Source organism: Cinclus cinclus, chromosome 11 (assembly GCF_963662255.1).
Source record: "Cinclus cinclus chromosome 11, bCinCin1.1, whole genome shotgun sequence".
Lineage (NCBI taxonomy): Eukaryota > Metazoa > Chordata > Aves > Passeriformes > Cinclidae > Cinclus > Cinclus cinclus.
This window is the reverse complement of record NC_085056.1, coordinates 16,385,055-16,403,628: the sequence shown is the minus strand read 5'-3', so window position 1 is coordinate 16,403,628 and position 18,574 is coordinate 16,385,055. Positions and strand designations below refer to the sequence as shown.

Genomic DNA, 18,574 nt, shown 5'->3' with positions numbered 1-18,574 from the left:
GCTCACAGGGGGGAATTGGTGCTCAGAGCACACAGGGGAATTGGTGTTCAGAGCACACAGGGGAATTGGTGCTCAGAGCACACAGGGGAATTGGTGCTCAGAGCTCACAGGGGAATTGGTGCTCAGAGCTCACAGGGGGGAATTGGTGCTCAGAGCACACAGGGGAATTGGTGTTCAGAGCACACAGGGGAATTGGTGCTCAGAGCACACAGGGGAATTGGTGTTCAGAGCTCACAGGGGAATTGGTGCTCAGAGCACACAGGGGAATTGGTGCTCAGAGCACACAGGGGAATTGGTGTTCAGAGCACACAGGGGAATTGGTGTTCAGAGCACACAGGGGAATTGGTGTTCAGAGCACACAGGGGAATTGGTGCTCAGAGCTCACAGGGGGGAATTGGTGCTCAGAGCACACAGGGGGGAATTGGTGCTCAGAGCTCACGGGGGGAATTGGTGCTCAGAGCACACAGGGGAATTGGTGCTCAGAGCTCACAGGGGGGAATTGGTGCTCAGAGCTCACAGGGGAATTGGTGTTCAGAGCTCACAGGGGGGAATTGGTGCTCAGAGCACACAGGGGGGAATTGGTGCTCAGAGCTCACGGGGGGAATTGGTGCTCAGAGCACACAGGGGAATTGGTGCTCAGAGCACACAGGGGGGAATTGGTGCTCAGAGCTCACAGGGGGGAATTGGTGCTCAGAGCACACAGGGGAATTGGTGTTCAGAGCACACAGGGGAATTGGTGCTCAGAGCACACAGGGGAATTGGTGCTCAGAGCTCACAGGGGGGAATTGGTGCTCAGAGCACACAGGGGAATTGGTGCTCAGAGCTCACAGGGGAATTGGTGCTCAGAGCTCACAGGGGGGAATTGGTGCTCAGAGCACACAGGGGAATTGGTGTTCAGAGCACACAGGGGAATTGGTGCTCAGAGCACACAGGGGAATTGGTGCTCAGAGCTCACAGGGGAATTGGTGCTCAGAGCTCACAGGGGGGAATTGGTGCTCAGAGCACACAGGGGAATTGGTGTTCAGAGCACACAGGGGAATTGGTGCTCAGAGCACACAGGGGAATTGGTGCTCAGAGCTCACAGGGGAATTGGTGCTCAGAGCACACAGGGGGGAATTGGTGCTCAGAGCACACAGGGGAATTGGTGTTCAGAGCACACAGGGGAATTGGTGCTCAGAGCACACAGGGGAATTGGTGTTCAGAGCTCACAGGGGAATTGGTGCTCAGAGCACACAGGGGAATTGGTGCTCAGAGCACACAGGGGAATTGGTGTTCAGAGCTCACAGGGGAATTGGTGTTCAGAGCACACAGGGGAATTGGTGTTCAGAGCTCACAGGGGATTGGTACCCCGAGCTCCCTCCCTCTCCCTGAGAGCAGGGCCACTCTCACCTTCCACCTTGGTGTATGGCTTCCACTTGTAGAACCAGCCCCGGAAGGGTTTGCTGTTGTACTCTGCACATTGCAGGGCTCGGAAATCCAGGCTGTCTGCTGGGCAAGGCTGCTTATTGCAAAGCTGATAAACACGACTGGAACCTTGGCAGAACTTTCCACCATACTGCGGCCTACCAATTAAAAAAAAAAAAAAGAAAAAAAAACAGAAAAAAGAGGAAAAAGATGATTTTGCAAAATCTGCCTTTTGTGTGATTGGCATGTTACACGTGTGTGAGAATGCAGGGAGCAGGAGAGGACGTTCTGCCCTGGGAGATCAGTATTTCATATATGGGCCATTAATTTTCATGGTTCCCAAAACCAAGCAAAGCAGTTGACATGAATTATCTACTTGGATCACTGCAGACTCAGCAAAGATGCAACCATCTAGAGGTGAGTCATGTTTGCACTAATTTGAATTTATAGGGCTATTTGGTGCTGGCTGGGTTCAACCTTGTTATACAGCTATTTTTACTCTGCTGTAACCAAGGAATGCACATGTGCAAAGAATTACCTATCACAATTGAGTTAATAAAGGATAACATAACACTGATCAAACAAAAAGAGAATGAATGATTACATTTGCTTGTTCATTTATTTTGTAAATAATTTTGAAAAAAATGTGCTATTGAATAGTCAGAGGAAACAGGGACTGTGCATAGTTGTCCTGCTTTAGGAAAATTCTGGAATTCAGGGGTAATTTTAAACATGTCACGTCCACTTCAGCAAACTTCACATGGGCATTTCCCTTCATCTTGGCCAGAATGGAAAGAGCATAATCTATTACTTTGCCCATACCTCACATTATCAGAATATTACATTTTTAACCATCTGATCTGTGCACAGACATTGTAAAACAATGTAAAATGCGAGAGTTGCTCTTTTTAACTTAGCAATTCACTGATGCCATTTGTGCAGTTTCACAATGCTCAGATACACATCTGGCAAGCACTGAGCCAAGCCTTCAAAATAACAAATTCTAAGAACTCTTTGTTGTATTATACATTTCTTGCATCAAGTGAAAAGAAATGTACCAATGTTACACTTGCACACATTTATATAATGATTTTTTTTTAAAAATTAGGGAACTTACATACTTGAAGGACAAGGTACAAACTTTGAGTGGACAGCTTTTCCCATATTACACACACATGAAGGAAAATACCCAGAATAATATAAAAAGATGCTGAATAACAGTAATATATTAACTAGCAGCAAACATTAAAAATTCCATGAGTACAGAATGTGCAATTGAAACATATTGTTTTTTGAAATCCCTAAACACTATGCTGTAACCATTCCCCACATCCAAGGACCCCATGAAACTCCTGACTTGCTCATGCCTGGAGACAGCTCCATGCAACCTGGACGAGAAAATCCAGGTGCTTCTTCTGTTTGCTCTGGTATAAATTTTAACTCTCGTATGTCTAAGCCTCTAACCAAGCTGGGACTTGCCTTTTTTTATGTTTTACTCGCACAGTATCTGCCTGGTCCAGATTTCTGGGCCGCAAAACAGTTTGCAGAGAAAGAGATGGAAACCCACCTTTTACTGTATTTAAAACTGGGTCAAATCACCAGCAAAATGTGCTGTGGAGAAAACCACAACAACTTCCACTGACTTTTCCTGAGGTCACCTGCCAGCTACACTGATACTGGGTATAATGGTGAAGGTGTTAAAGTCAAATTTTCTGTTCTCGTTGGTGTCAATCCAGCCTGTGAAGGGCAGGGAGGATATAGAACACCAGTGAAATCAGGGAGTGTTTATGTTGACTTTGTGCAATTGGTGAGAGCTTTGAGTTAAGGCAGCCAAACTGTTGGGTGCTGACTCAATTCCCTACAGACTTTCTTTACAGCTTCAGCACATGGAGGATTTTTAACCTCCTTCAACCCCAAAGTACAAATCTGCTTTAGTGTAAGGAAAAGAAGCAACCTCCTTCCAAGTAAATGCCACCAAATAAGCAATATAATAGAATTATTTGTGGCTAGATCGTGATTTCCAGCCACACTCTTGCATCTGAGGATGGGATAAAATTCCTCCAAACTAAGGGAGCTCTGAAACAGGCATTCTGTTTCCCAGCTCCATTACAGTATTTTAATATTACAATACATTCCCATTACTGAAACTGTTGGCTTGAGAGTGATGGAAACTTCTCCACCTTCATTTTTACCAACAAGATGTCAGTAGGACTTAAGTGATTCACAGGAAACGAGATGAAGATCTACAAATACAGATGTCTGTGGAAATACTATTATCCACACTGAGAAAACCATGCTTTTCTTGAGGATATTTGTAACACCAGTAGATTTTAAACCTCCAGAAGCAGCTGGTGTACCCACACTTCCAGTGGAATGCCCTGCACAAAGGGTATTCTAGTATTTCTGCAGCACTACAATTCCCCCAGTACAGATACAGCCTAAAGCTTTCATCCGGAGCTGACATAAATAGGTTGACCTGCATGAGGTCTTGCTGAGGTTAATTGGAAAAGGGAAAAATTTGGTGAGAAAGGCCAGCAAGAAAAAGTCTCCAAAGAAGGATTTGGAAAAGGAGTCTGAGTGCAAAAAGGTAAGTACTCCACTCCATATAAGACTCAAATATTAAAATGCTACAAGAAGAGCTTAAATTAATTCTGGAGTGCTCTTTTAAGGGTAGGTTTCCTAAACCATGATGTTCACTGCAACGCAACACAAAGAGTGAGAAATCTTGGAATTGATGTGATACAAGGAAAATATTTCATGCAATACCAAATGAACTAAGACTCTGAAATTCTGGACTCCTGTTTTTCACTTTTTGTAATAATTTAATTTCATGTAAAAACACTTCAGCTCATCTTGTGGCCATATTATGATACTATCACAAAGCTTTATTATTCTGCACAAAACTGAAAGGTCTACAATGTCTTTCACAGTCTTTTTTTTAAAAAAGGTATTTTAAATTGCATCATTAATTTGCATCAGTTTACATCTCACATTTTCTGTAAACACTGTTATAGATATTGTACACAAAGGATTTTAAAAAGTGTGTTCAAGCAGTTTAGATTCAGTCTTTTGACTGCACACATGCCTACAACTCCATTCTGCTCTGCTGAACAATGCACTATTGTGAAGTGTAGGATGCAGTCCCACAGATATGATTTAGGTATTAATTTAAATCTCTCGGGCACTCTTTGAGTTCTTTCCCACCTAAACTATTAAATTATGCAATCAATTTCTATCTTGGAAAAGTACCTCAACTGTAAAGTGCTGTGGTGTATGAAAACCAGATCCATGAAATTACACTGTGACAATTTACAGGAACATAATGATTTTAGCAAATCTGCCCAGCTCTGTGGACTACAGGTCATCCCCGAGGGTGTTTGTCAGGGAGAATTTGTGCACAACTCCAGTGGGAATTCCATACCCAGAGCTGTTTGGGTGTGGTCACAAGGGCCACCTGAAAATTGGCGAGAAGAAGGAAATTTAATTGGCTGGATATTATTTGCAAGAGGAGGATTTCACAAGATCACCGAGGTAAGAAGATCTTCACACACAGCAGCCTGATGCTGTATTTTTTCACTTGCCCTTAAATTTCTGGTAAGGTGGGTCAGCTTTAAAATCACCAGAAATTGAGACATTGCCCTCAGTGTTCATAAGAAGTCAATAATTTTGACTTCATTTTAGAGTCCAGTCAGTTCTTCATATATCCACACCCCTTGTTCTCATCTCTTACAGAAATGTTATTGTCATTTCCAAAATTTTGCTATCCCAAATCATCTATCAAGCTTTTGAACAAAACAAACATTATCTCCTACACAAATCTGTATTAGGAAAAGTGAAATAAATGTATCACATATAAAATAACATGCATATATGTACCAAAATATATAAACATCTGAAATACGTTTCTAAAATTCAGAAAGAAAGGAATGATTATTCTGAGTTGCTGTGTATTTTTAGAGGTGAACAATGAACAGGGACTAGTCCTTAAATCATTCTCTGTGGTGTAGCATTGAAAATAGATGATATTATTTTTCTTCTGATTCCACATTCATACAAAATGCTGTGATGGCAAGTATGGCTACCTGGACATTTGTGCACTGTTGTGTGGTTTATTTACACTCCTCTAATTCCATCAGTGTAACTCTTGAGAGTGAATTATACAATCTTCTCTTTGCCCTAACTGGATTACCACTAATACAATGGAATTAAATCCAGAGTAAACATGATCCAGCTCCAGCACCAAATATGACTTGGTTCCATCAAATCTTCCTTTATTACATCAGACAGTTCACTCTGAAGGAAAGTTCTGAATGCTACAGCAGCTGACACACTTCCTGTTGAAGAGATTCTGTTTGAAGACCCCAGAAATCTTTATCAATCACACCAGTGCACCAACCTGAACCCTTTTCACTACTGGACATTCTCCTGGCACACAGGGAGAGCAAGGGGGAGCTTGTGCATAAATGCAAAGAACAAAGTGCAGTCATGCAAATTCAGCAAGAAAAACAGGGACAGAAGCAGGAAGACCAAAATACATACATACAGCTTCTAATTGAGACCTTGCATTCTTTTGCTAAAGCATTTAACAAAGGAAAATATACAAGTAATTTTATCTATGAAAATGAACTGAGAAACAACCGAAAAGATTGACAAAATGCTCTGCTATGGATCTGCAAAAATTGGCTTGACTGAGGGTAATAAAGACTACTTTAACTAACTCACATTCTCCTAAAACACAGTATATGAAGCGTGGATATTATTACTGCAGCACTGTACAGTAGATGAGAGGCTTCTTTACAGCCTCATATAAACTATGTCATACTTTCTCTGTTTTTTATTACTGCAGTTTAAATTGTGCTTTTATTGTGTGCAATGAGGAATACATCCGTGTATGCCTGCTGAATTTGTGTATGAAATAAATCAGGGAAATTCTGCTTCTCTTGTAATTTGCAGTGGGTTGAGTTCTCGGGAAAGATGCTGGTCAGTTAACACTTTTAATCTACTTTGAAATACTTATTATAATGAATAGTATTTACAGAGATAAGATATTAATTAGAGGCAAATAAAAAAAAGTTTCATGAGTTAGGACACAATTCTAGGGTTCAGCGACTTTTGTTTGACTCATGAAATATAAAAGAATGCAAAGAACATGACAGACATGCAAAGACATCTGTCCTTATCATCCTGGATAATGTGATCTCAGTAGAAGCCTTAATAGCTTTTAAGATCTTTTTCTCCTGCTCTTAGGCTGTTAGGTGTAAAAATATATGTGAGGTGCTTCCTTAAAGGCAAAATGTAAAAATGTAAAAAGGTAAAATGTAGAATGTAAAATGTAAAATGTAAAATGGTAAAATGTAGAACGTAAAATGTAAAAGGTAGAATGTAAAAATGTAAAGTGCAAAAATGTCTGTATGCTGCTTCCTTACTTCTGCAAGGTATTTGATAAACTGTAGCATCCCAAAATAAATGGAGCAAGCTGGGCTGGAGATGCTGAGGTACTCCAGCAGTTTGCAGCCAGCCTCTGCTTTCTGGGGTCAGGACATGGCTCTGCCCTCCTCCCAGTGCCTGCTCATAGTGGACATGGGAGAAAGTCCTACAAACATTCCACACACGTCACTGCCCTGCAGGAACGCTCTGCGCTCCTTCCGTTCTAGAAGCATGGACAGTATGAAAATACTACCTTCCTATATCTGTGCCTTACTTTGGATTGTTGCAGTGCCTTTCTTGATAGGTGACCCCCCCTCCACAGGTGCGAGTGCACTCTGACCACTGGGACCAGGAGGACCATTGGCCATTGACAGCCTTGGGGCCGTGGTCACCGTACCGGACACACTGACCTCTGCGACACCACTGCAAAACAGGGACAGGAAACACAGTCAGCAGCACCCAGGAGATGAAAAAAAAAACAAAAAAAAAAACAAAAAAAAACCAAACAAAACAAGACAAAAAACAAAAACACATTTAAAAGCTCCAGCGCTTGATCCTAATAAATATAAGGTCACCCACTGAACAGCTCACAGCAGGACAAGGACTCTGGAGTGGGACATCGATCCATACAGTGGCACAGATAAGTAAAGTCCTAATATTTGTCCAAGTTCTGAGTTGAAGATCCCTGAGAAGACAAATTTTCAAAACTGTTCTCTTGAAGAGTGTTTTTATGTCTTACTCTTCCCCCAAAATCCATGTTATTTTATGCCCTGTACTGCAGAGCTCAACAGTTCCCATGTAATTTACAGCCTGCTAGGATTCTGCTAACATATCTCCCTTTTATGATTCAATTAGGAAATACTGCACAAAGACAAAAAAGAAAAATAAAACATTTGTCAATAACTTGATCAGAACAATGTTCTGCTAGAAGGAACCTTATAAGAAAAGAAAATATTTTGCATAACTACAGAGGAGAGTAAATTAGAAGGTTCAACTCAAATAAATGCAAACAAATGAGGGTAAACAAACAAGATGAGTCCAAATTAGAAGGTTTGACTCAAATAAGCTCTTTTAGTGGTGATGAAAATACAGCCCTAGTCTGTATAGCAAATATTATGGCTTAAGGTATGCTCATATCAGAGTGGAACTTGAAGCATTGATCCAACTCGTGTTATAATTCATGTATGTTCTTACTGATCTGGATTTGCCAGAGATATCTGATCCCACAGCTCGCTGGGACAGGCACCAGGCCCTGTATCAGACAGATACCACTGGGAGGCCACATCCTGAATATGCATCACATTGGAATCATTTACAAAGCAATCTCAAACGTCCAAGTGGCAAATCTGGAGGGATCTGGCTAAAACTAGTTTTGATGGGAGCTTGTATTTGACCAAACACAATCTAAACTCAAGTTAGGATGACAATATTTTATTTATAGAACAACTTACCATACTTATACCACAAGACGTTCCTTCTGCTGCAGGCATGAACTTTGTCTCACACCTGTGACCCACTTTGTGACACCAGAGAGATTTGCAGATATCCTGAAAAGGAAACAGTAGTCATTACAGTGCTCATAGTTTCCATTATTTCCTGGTGTTTAAAAAGGGTAACGAATGAAACATGATTTTGCTACCTTAAAAGACTTATAAATAAACTCTTTTCTGAATTTAGAAAAGCCTGGGTTAAAGTTTCCTAGCACAGCCATAACCTGTATATTGCCTTCTTGTTTATGCACCATTTCACTATATATTTCTTAAAATTATATTGAGTGTGAGATTATAATAGAACACAAACAGTGTTAAAAACTTCATGCCTAAAATTTCATCATGTCTGCAGGGACTATAATACTGTGAAGAGACGAGATTTTTCTAAACCACAGAAGATATCTGGGGAGGCAGTCTGTGCACAGTGCTGCTCACTCCCTCTTCCTTGGCTATTAGCTGTGGAAGAAACACAGCTGCCACCACTTGAATAATGTGGTTAGTGTACATTAAATCAAAATACTCCAGGATAATAACAGGAGTAAAAGAAATTACCATATGTTTTTTTCAGAATGAGCACTCCTGATTATTTTAAAAAATGCCTTCTCTGAAGAGACCAGTAAGGAGTGTAACAGTCATTAAAACAATAGGCTAATCTAAATTAATCATTCATCATGAAGTCAAGAGTATAAGTTACATTTCATTGCTCTAAAATAACCCTATAGATCTCTCCCAGACTTTTTGCTGTCATAAAAGTAAAACACAAGAAACTGAGTCGTTCTTACCCCACACCCCACACAAGCTTTGATCAAAACTCTATGGCCTGCTAATTTCCCTTAGCATGGCAGACAAGGGCTCATAGCTCATGTGGATTCAAGTGTCCCCCTCATGACTCCTGGAAGGAACACATTTCCTTCTGAAACTCCCCTGGGACTGGGATATTCCTCAAAAGAGGCCAGTACCTTCAAAGCAAATTGCCAAGCCAGATAAGGCAGAGAAAGAGCCCAGGCCTCTAAAGAACCCTCTGTTACTTGTACTTATTCAGTAAGTACTGCAGTTCTCTCATGTCATTGTAACTTCTCAAAAGTGCATCTATAGGTACCTTTACAAAGCTGAGGTTGCATAGCTTTGCTTTCATTCCAAATTGCCATTTGCACTGGGTATCAGCATCATAGATCTGCCCTGGAAGTTTGTCAGGGTATTTATACTGTCCTGTTTGCTTAGGTTCATCAATCAGGCAGGCAGCTTGAGCTGTACTATAATGAGAAGGTAAATTAATCATGACTATGATCTTTCCATCAAAATATTTTAATTTGCTACAGACCAGCACAAATACATAATATGGTATACAGGATCTAACTAGTTTTAGAGGTATGCTCTGAAACAAGAATATCTGTGTGCAGGACCCAAAAGTTCTTGACATCTTGTTGGTAGTCTGACCTGCAAAGTTTTAAGGAATCAGGAACTTCCAGGCTTTGGGACTGCTGAGACAACAAGAAAGAATGTCAAATTCTTTTCCTCCCCGTACTCCTGGGGAACCAAGAGCGAGGCGACCTCATCTGCTTCTTTCCCTCCAGTGGATTCCCCAAATCAGGAATGAGCAGAAGCAGCAGGCAGTGTCCCATTCCAGCATTTGCCCTGCATGGAGCTGCCAGGAGGCTGATGCAGGGTGTGTGCTTTGGGCTGGCTGTGTCCAGAGCACAGCTCCCAGCTCCACCTTTTCCCCTTGCTCTCTGCCTGAGAACCCCTGCATACACAAGGTCACTCCATGCTGGATTTGCCTTCCAAGTGCCAGTCTTTGGGACCACATGGCAGGTTGGAGGGCTTGTGTGACTTTTTAGCTTGTAATTGGCTTCTGTACACAAAATATATTGCACCACTACAGCATTAAAAAAAAATTCCCCAGAACTCCATTAACTTTTTTCGCTGCTACTCAAATATATAGACTGGGAATTCAAGGACCAGATCCACATAACTACCAAGGTGTTTGCTTCTCACTCTAAGGAATTAACGTCTAAAATGCTTGTGTTGCTCTTGCTCAAAATACCTCCTACACATATTTTAGTCCTTCTGCATAGTCTAACCATGAATGACAAAAAAAAAAAAAAAAGGAAAGATTAATGTAATAATGAATTAAACAGTGATTGGAAAACAGTTTCTCTAAAGGCATCACAGAGTAATGACAACATGTTGGGAAAAAAAACCTGACATCTTTCCCTTTCTCCTTTTTTCTTTCTCCCAGAGACAGGATGTGAAAAATGCAAATTGTCCTTTACTCATGACATGAGCTAGATCAAGAGAGAAACTCCAGTGAGAAAGACCACTGATGTTAATTTATATTTTGTAATGACTTTGGTACCACTGTGTCTGCCTTCTTTTGTGTACACTTCCTACTAATTCTCTAATAAACCCAGCTGCTGACAGGAATGCCTGGGAAAGAATGATATGCCAGTCATTACTGCAGGGTATTCCTGGAGGATGAAACCCATGCTTTTGAAACCAGGCAGGACAAAAGCCCTTCCAGGCCACACCACCTCAGTGCTCCAGCAGCCCGAGTGTGTGGGCTCACACACTGCAAGGGTTGGAGCACCTTTTAAAGGAGGAGATCTTCACACTTCAGTAATTTTATGCTGTTTAGAATTCAAGCCCAGTTACTAAAGCTGCATTCCCTGGCACCGTCCCAGATGTACATCTGACCTACCTGAGAAATTTGTTGAGATACTGCCTGCTGCACACAGACCAAGAAAACACTCCATTGTTTCCAGTAAGGGTGGGAGACATAATATTTCCCTCAGCTTTTCTACAAGCATTTCCTTCTCCATCGTGAATCATCCCAAAGCTGAAAAGAGAACAAGGTGGGAGAGTGAAAGTCTAGATTAAACAGAAGCAAGACAAAATTTGGGGGAAAAGAAACATTTTCTGGGAAGCAGCTCTATGCTTGAACTCCATAGGGAAGGTGGAATTCCCCCCTTTCATTCCAAAGGGATGAAAACTTATACAAATTAAAAATTAATATTGGTGTGAGTCAAGTTCCAATTAACAGCAATTTTTGTCATCACACTCTTGTCTGATGGCAAAGGATGGTCAGGTTCCAGAGAAGAGCCACACTGGTGCTGCACAGGCAGCCAGTGACAGGACATTGCACAGAGGCACTGGGGCTGCAGACTATGCCCAAAGTTTCCCAGTTTAGCCATTTCTCACTCCCAAAGGAGAACAGTTCCACGGTGAGCAAGATGGACACCACAGATCTCATGTTCAGCCACACTTGTCCTTTCCTGTGACTCTGTCAGCTTAAAACCTGCAAGCAGTGGGAGCCTGTCTCTGCCCAGGGACCATGCCTGTGAACATGTATGTTGTGGAGATCAGAATCCAGGGAAATACCACCCACAGGAATGTACCTTACACATCACAACTGCCTTCCTGATTGGAGGGAAGAGCTACAGAGCTCCATTTGTAGCAAAGGAAATAGGTGTGAACGAACAGAACACAAGAGTATTAATATAGAATATTCTTATTTTTCTAATTTTGGCCACTAACTTTCTGTATTATCCCAGGCAAATCACATTGGTTTCCTCACCTTTGTTTTACAGTGTCATTTTGTCTAGACTGTAACTCTTTAATGGGAATAGTGCCTCTTACTGGGAAAACTGCCTCTTATGGGGTGTTTTGCTCAGTCTGAACATCAGGAGGCCCTGTTTTCACTAGGAGAGTTATTAAGATGTTATAAAGAATAATAAGCAATAATTTAAAAATCACATTATAATTAAAATTATGGAAATTTTATTGATATAATAAAGCTAATTTTTAGACATTTTCCTTTCACTATTATGCATTTACTGACTGCATGGAACATCTGTGAATTTCAATGTGTTTGGGATAGAAATTTCATCATCTGTTACTTCAATATGGTAGAACACTGGTGACTTTATAAATGTAATCTCTGCATGTGCAGGGAATATCTCATTTACTGGACTCAAGCCTCTACTGCTATAAATCATTACAGGCTCATCAGAGTTACTGCATGTCTTACCACTAGCTGAGGTTCCAAACTTCCTAAAATATATGGCTCTTCCTATAAATGGACAAAAAAAGTACCAATTGAGCCAGTGTTTTAGAACCCTTCATAAAATACTGTGTTCCCCTGCACTGTAGCCAGAGAATTCCCAGTTTATATCCCACTGACACAACGGGCTCTGAACACCCAGAGGAACTGTTAAGGTTTCAGGTAAAAACACAAATTTTAGAAAATCATTAAAATGTCTAACAAACCACCAAAATGTCTAACCACTGAAGCTTTCAGTGGATCACAGAGTGTGATATTCCCCTCCTGTGAAGCCTTTGGTAAATACATTCACAGTGGACCTCAGCACCTCCAAAGCTGTCACAGTTTGTTTTTTTTCTTCCAAGAATCTCTGTATCACAGAAACCACGTTCTGTTGCCTTACATCACATATTAAGTAGTCTCAGGACCATGAACATGACAAATTATCATAAAAACATTTTGTCTTTATTTGTCTGCCACAGGCTTTTCCCAGGAGGTAAGAAGTATTTTATTAGGAGCATGGAAGTGTACCAAAGAAAGGTTGAATAATATGTGAATCAAAGGCAGTGGTGAAAAAGGGGAAAAAAAATAAGAAAAAAGAATTCCAAGTAGAATCCCTCAAAGCAAATAAGAAAATAAAAAGGCAGGAGAACATTAAGAAACTTAATGGGATGATTCTTGAAAAATAAGCCATGGGCCTGATTCTCTGCTAATACTGACCAAAAGGCATTAAAAATGCACTGAGGTCAGTGAAACTGCATCAGTTTGACAGGAGGATCAAACAATATTCATATTACATATCTGGTCCTTTGAATGCTTTGGCACAATTCCCACAGGCCTCACTGGCAGCTGGATTACTCTTTAATTCCTTGCTTCCCTTCAGACGTACAGAAACCTGTGAAAGGGTCACTCGTGTAGACATTAGGTCATAGTGTGCACTGCAGAGCATATCAGTAGAATGAAAACTGAATAGTCCTGGTGCAGTCAGGCAGAATGGGAAGGCTTCATGCCTTGACCAATCAGCAGAATACAGTAGAGCACAGCATCACTGCTTTCCAAAGGTTTTCTGTGCATTAATGTTGCTGAAAAATAAAGCAACGTTTAACTAAGCCATGATGTTAGGTTTGTACCACGCAGAGAAACTCTTGCTTTCCTACTGCCAGTGCTGAGGCAGATTCCAGCTTGAACTGTGCTAAACTGGAAATCAAAACCATGCACAAAGTTATGGAAAAGTAATTCAAACTTATTGGGGGGAAAAACAGCAGAAGAAAACTTGATCATCTTCCTTAGATTTAATTCAACAATCTGAAGACTAGCTGAAGCTCCACAAAAGATTATTACTGGTTTTGTATGAGAGACACCAGGTTCTAAGAAAATTACAGTCTTTCTACAATAGAAATCAAATGGAAATCCAATGGACATAAATGCAGAAAGGTAGAGGCCATTACAAAGGTGGGTTTTACCAAAATCACTCATTAAACTGGTAGAGGGAACAAAGGGCAGGTTCAAAGATTTCTATGAAACACTGGGTCTTCTGGGAAAAGGAGACTTCCAAGAGACTCACAGAGACCAACTCTGCAGTGAAGCTGCAGTAACCTGCAGCAACCCCTCTCTTTTTGGGGCAACCACATGGACACCTGAAGGGATTTGCCTACCAGAAATATGTGAGCAGTGCGGGAAGCTCAAAGATGTTAAAGAGGACTGGCCAGTTCTGAGCCCAGCAGAACACCACTGGTGACCAGTCACCAGCTGGGTGGAACCCTGCTCACCACCACTCCTTGGACTTCCAAATGATTTATATTTAGAATGTGCCAATCCAAATTATCTATATTTAACTGATTTCTATGAAATAGGCTATGTTTCCATTCACTTACATATTTGTTTCTAGAAGAAGAAACTTACTTGTGTCCAGATTCATGAGCAATTGTAAAAGCCAGCCCAAGGCCTGTATCTTCATTAATGGTGCAACTGCGGTATTTGCTGCACATGCCACTGATGGGTGCAAATCCTGAAGGAAGGAAGCAGTAAAACAGCTTGTTCCTCTGCAGAATTCCAAATACACATATCATCTGCACCGGTTCTAATAAGCCAGTTTATTTTGGCACATGGAGACACTTGTCTACTTCATCAGGTTTATCATGGAGGAATTACAGCAGACTTTTATTTGACAATAAAGGAACTCCTACATAAAAAGTATAAATCAAACCTAACTTCTCCAACTACACTTTATTTGTGAAGATTACTCTCCCCCCCAACCTACCCCCCTTTATGCCTTTACTGCTTTCAAACTAGGGAGGAATCCCATTCAAAAAAGGCAAACAGTCACAAAAAGAAAATAAAAGTAGAGTGGCTCAGAAATATTTCCAAAATAAAAAATATTCTTTGAAGAGATGACAATCCAAAAATAATACTGTCCTGCCCTCTTCAAGAAGACTAACAGCATATGCAAAAATGGACTCTTATTTTTGAAACCAACTCAGCCCCTGCTGTGGACGCCCTCAGGTTCCTCAGCCCACGTTTTGGTGTCACACCTAACGTGTCACAGGGCTCGTTCTTCCAAGAGCAGATGTCAAAGCCCGTCAGAAGGATGGCATGGTCGTGGCGCTTCCCGTTCTTCCCAACCAGGGCAGACTGCCACTGGCAGAAGCTGTTCAGGGACTGGTCAGCGTGGTGGTTGATCAATAACCCGCCCTGCAGGGAGTGCACAGACACACAGACAAGGTGTTTCCAGCACTACGTGACAAAGGAGATTGAAAGAGTAAGAGTTGCTTATGGAAATGGGAGTTAATATTTCATATTTGTTCTACATCAACTTCTGTATTCCCATGTTACGTGTCTGTGATGGCTGAGTCAGCCAAGGAGTGAATCTCTTACAACTGTAAAATAAAGCTGGGCCTCTCCCCAGACACACAGATATTTCTAAAGCTGGTGGTTGGAATTACAGTGTATTTGATTCCTGAGAATACTGAACACCAAGCCATATTCAATATTGTGATTATAATGTATTGTAATTACTGGGGAGGAAAATATTATCCAAGTAGACCAACCCATCACAAATTTCTTTACAGCAATAGAGATTTTCGTCTTCTTTTGTCTCAGCACCCTTGACACAAGAATTGGCTCCACTTCCACCTTTTGTTACATGTTTTCTTCTGTTTGGGACTTCTGACTCCTTACCACTTCTAATCATCACAGCTGGGGAGCCCAGTTCAAAATTATTCTATTTATTTAAATACTTATAAAGCAGATTTCTCACTCCAGCAGTTTCTCCTCAAGGAAATGTTGGAAAATGTTAGGTTTTGTTTTACTGGAAGTATTTCAATGTTTCTAAAGAGTATTTATATGAAATGAAGAATTTAGAATCAAAACCCAAGAAGCAGTGTAAAGTAGAAAGTGTCATTTTGGAGATTTTGGCAGTTTTAATCTTCTTCTCACACTCTGTGTCTTAAGAAACCTCCCTGCATATAATGTGGGAGCACCCAGTGCTCCCAATGCAGCAAATGCTCCCCACAGCAGCAAATGAAGTAGCTCAGACAAAAATTCTGATACAACTTACAGGCTCTTGTTCCAAAAGAAGCAGGCTCACAACAATAATGTTTATATCACTTCCAATTGTTCCATCCTTAAACAGACTAGAGACCTGCAATGATTATTGGAGAGGAAATATCACCTATGTGCATAATCCCTTTTTAATAGATTAAACATGTGTACTGAGTTATGGCCTTGGTCTTCAGTTTTCAGTACTAACTAATGGAGTTATATACCTTGTAGGATTAATCCACAAGAGCTCAAACCAGAAGAAATATGCCCCAAATACACTTAGTCAAAAACTTGAAAACCTTCTATTGACTTCAATGGGCTTTGATCTGTCCTTGGTCTCCTGGATCAAGTGCAATTAAGGCCAAAGTTCAAGCTCAAGTTCTGCAGTACAAAATTAAAGAGCAAGGCCATGCATGAAAACATATTTCTAGTCAAATTATATCAATTTTATGGAAATATATTTGTCCTTTCTCAAATAAGTGTTTCTAGGAGATAAAGCTTCATAATACTAAATGAAAGTTTCAGTTCCAGAGTATCTGCCTTTTTTGTGCTACACAGGAAGTATTTTAAAATTTAACATTTTAAATGTTTCTAATTTTTTTTACTCTGGTTTTTTTTTTTTTTTTTACTGTTGCCAGAGCTGTGATGTTCTAAAGATGTGCATTTAAAGACTTTTTGATATAAGTACTACATTAGCTGAGGCTTGAAGAAAGACTTGCATAAGGTGTCTCTGCTCTTTTTGTTATCAGAACTGGTTTAATGAAGATCCTACTCTGACACAACAATATTCCCCAGAGAAAAGACACTTCAGCAACACCACACCTTACCATGTTCATGACTGTTAAGATATATGTTGTTACATTTTCCTTGCCATGTTTCTCCAACATTTTTTTATCTGCCACAACAAGGGTTTCAACATTTAGGCTTCCATTTTTCTGAATTTTAGCAGATGATCTTTTGAACCTTGCAGAAGTCCCATACTCATCTGAGCGAATGTAGGTCTCTGCTGTGGGTGGCTTGGGTGCATCTAAAAGGAAATAAAACTGTTTTGGAAAGAGTTCAGATCACCCATGAACAGTTTCATCAGAAAATGAAGTATCACAGGTTTAAAGCCTTAGATTATTTTTATAGCATGTGATTTAATACTTCTGGCTGAGTTCTCCCATATTTATTAAAAAAGACCTGATTCATTCCTGAGGGAAGGGCTGCTACAGGGAGAGAAGGAAATGGGAGAACCACATTCATATCCAATAAGCAGTTTAAAATAAGGAATCAATCTAATAAAATGGTAGCATCTGTGCAAAAAAATACAACAGAATTTTTAAGAGAGTATCTGCATTTTCCCTGTCCTTTTGATAACTTCTTGAGGTGTTTGGCATGTGTTACTTACATAGCAGTTGGCAAAAAAGTCCTTTCCACAACAGATGTGCACGGGCAGTACAGAAATCAGATACACTCCACAAGTAAATTCCTGCCAGCCTGATATTGGGACTGACTTTGCCCTCCCATGCCAAAATGCCAGAGAGATTACTCCTGCTGGGAATGTATTTGTTGAGTACAGGGAAATGTCAGGCAACACCAAGGAGGGCTGGACAACAGGCAGTGCCTATCCCAATTCCAGGGTGCATTTTGTCCCTCTCTGTTGGTGCAGCACAGGCAGTGGCACATCTGGAGAATGGTTTCTACTCCAGTTCTTCAGGGAACCAGAAATAGGGAAGAGAAATCCATCTCCCACATCCTACAGTGCTCCTGCTATCCACAGGTTCTTCTGCATAAACCTACACTGCCTTTGCATCAAGAATTAACTCAAAGGCCACTTTAACAAACTCTTTAGGTAACAATGGGGTTTTTTTGGACACAGGATGTAACAACACAAGTGAGGGAGCCTCAGGTAATGAAAAAAATCCTGCCTGTGCCTCATCAGAAAGTTATTCCAAAGAGCTAAAACAGAGCTACTTTCCTCCACGCCAAACTGGGAAATCAAGAACAACCACAAAATGCACAGCACTGCATTCATTTCAAGAACTCAGCACTTTGATGTGCATTTAACATACAAAGGACCAGGTTGTGGTGGTTTTCAAATGTGTCACTTGTTATACACAGCCATCCTTTACAAGCTCAAAGAACTTTTCTTTTCTGGAAGCATAAGACATAAGGACAGGCCTCACCCAAGAGAGAAGTGCTCAATTCAAGGCACATCAGTGCCCAGGTATTATTTTCATTCAAACTGAGACTCTAATCCAGGTGACCAGATTGGATTTCACTGAAAATCTCAAATTGATATGACTCCAGATCTCAGAATATGACCAGGAAAACAATGTAAAAATTTAAATTAAAAATAAATAAATAAAATACTCATAGAAAAAGGGTTCCATTTGCTGGGGTAATTTCTTCCACATTCTGTATTTTCCTCTATTCAATTAACCAATGACACATGATTTTATTTGCATTTCGTTCAGTGAACATGATATTGATTTGTTCTATCAATTAACCAAGGTTGGGTCTGGAAATAAGTTGTTATTTTTTAGAACTCCTTTCTTCCTCTCAGAAGGTTACAGGTATGAACTGCACAAAGTGAAATACCACTGGGTGTGAAAAGAGTTTTGTGGGTAAGGTACTTAAATGCCACCTTGCTGAATCAGATCTTAAGAGTGTGTTTGACATCAAGTTCCTA

The 18,574-nt window shown here is 40.6% G+C and overlaps 1 protein-coding gene across 1 annotated transcript in view; it reads right to left on the bottom strand.

Moving 5' to 3' along the window:
- Positions 1-18,574, bottom strand: part of ADAMTS18 (ADAM metallopeptidase with thrombospondin type 1 motif 18) — a 76,803-nt gene that overhangs the window by 28,775 nt on the left and 29,454 nt on the right. Inside the window, exons 5-13 of the mRNA XM_062499652.1 lie at positions 16,728-16,927; positions 15,917-16,000; positions 14,892-15,051; positions 14,263-14,368; positions 11,020-11,157; positions 9,421-9,574; positions 8,283-8,378; positions 7,106-7,254; positions 1,390-1,562 (exon numbers count right to left, since the gene is read on the bottom strand). Coding sequence (XP_062355636.1) covers positions 1,390-1,562; positions 7,106-7,254; positions 8,283-8,378; positions 9,421-9,574; positions 11,020-11,157; positions 14,263-14,368; positions 14,892-15,051; positions 15,917-16,000; positions 16,728-16,927 — 1,260 coding nt within the window. The remainder of the gene's footprint in view (positions 1-1,389; positions 1,563-7,105; positions 7,255-8,282; positions 8,379-9,420; positions 9,575-11,019; positions 11,158-14,262; positions 14,369-14,891; positions 15,052-15,916; positions 16,001-16,727; positions 16,928-18,574) is intronic.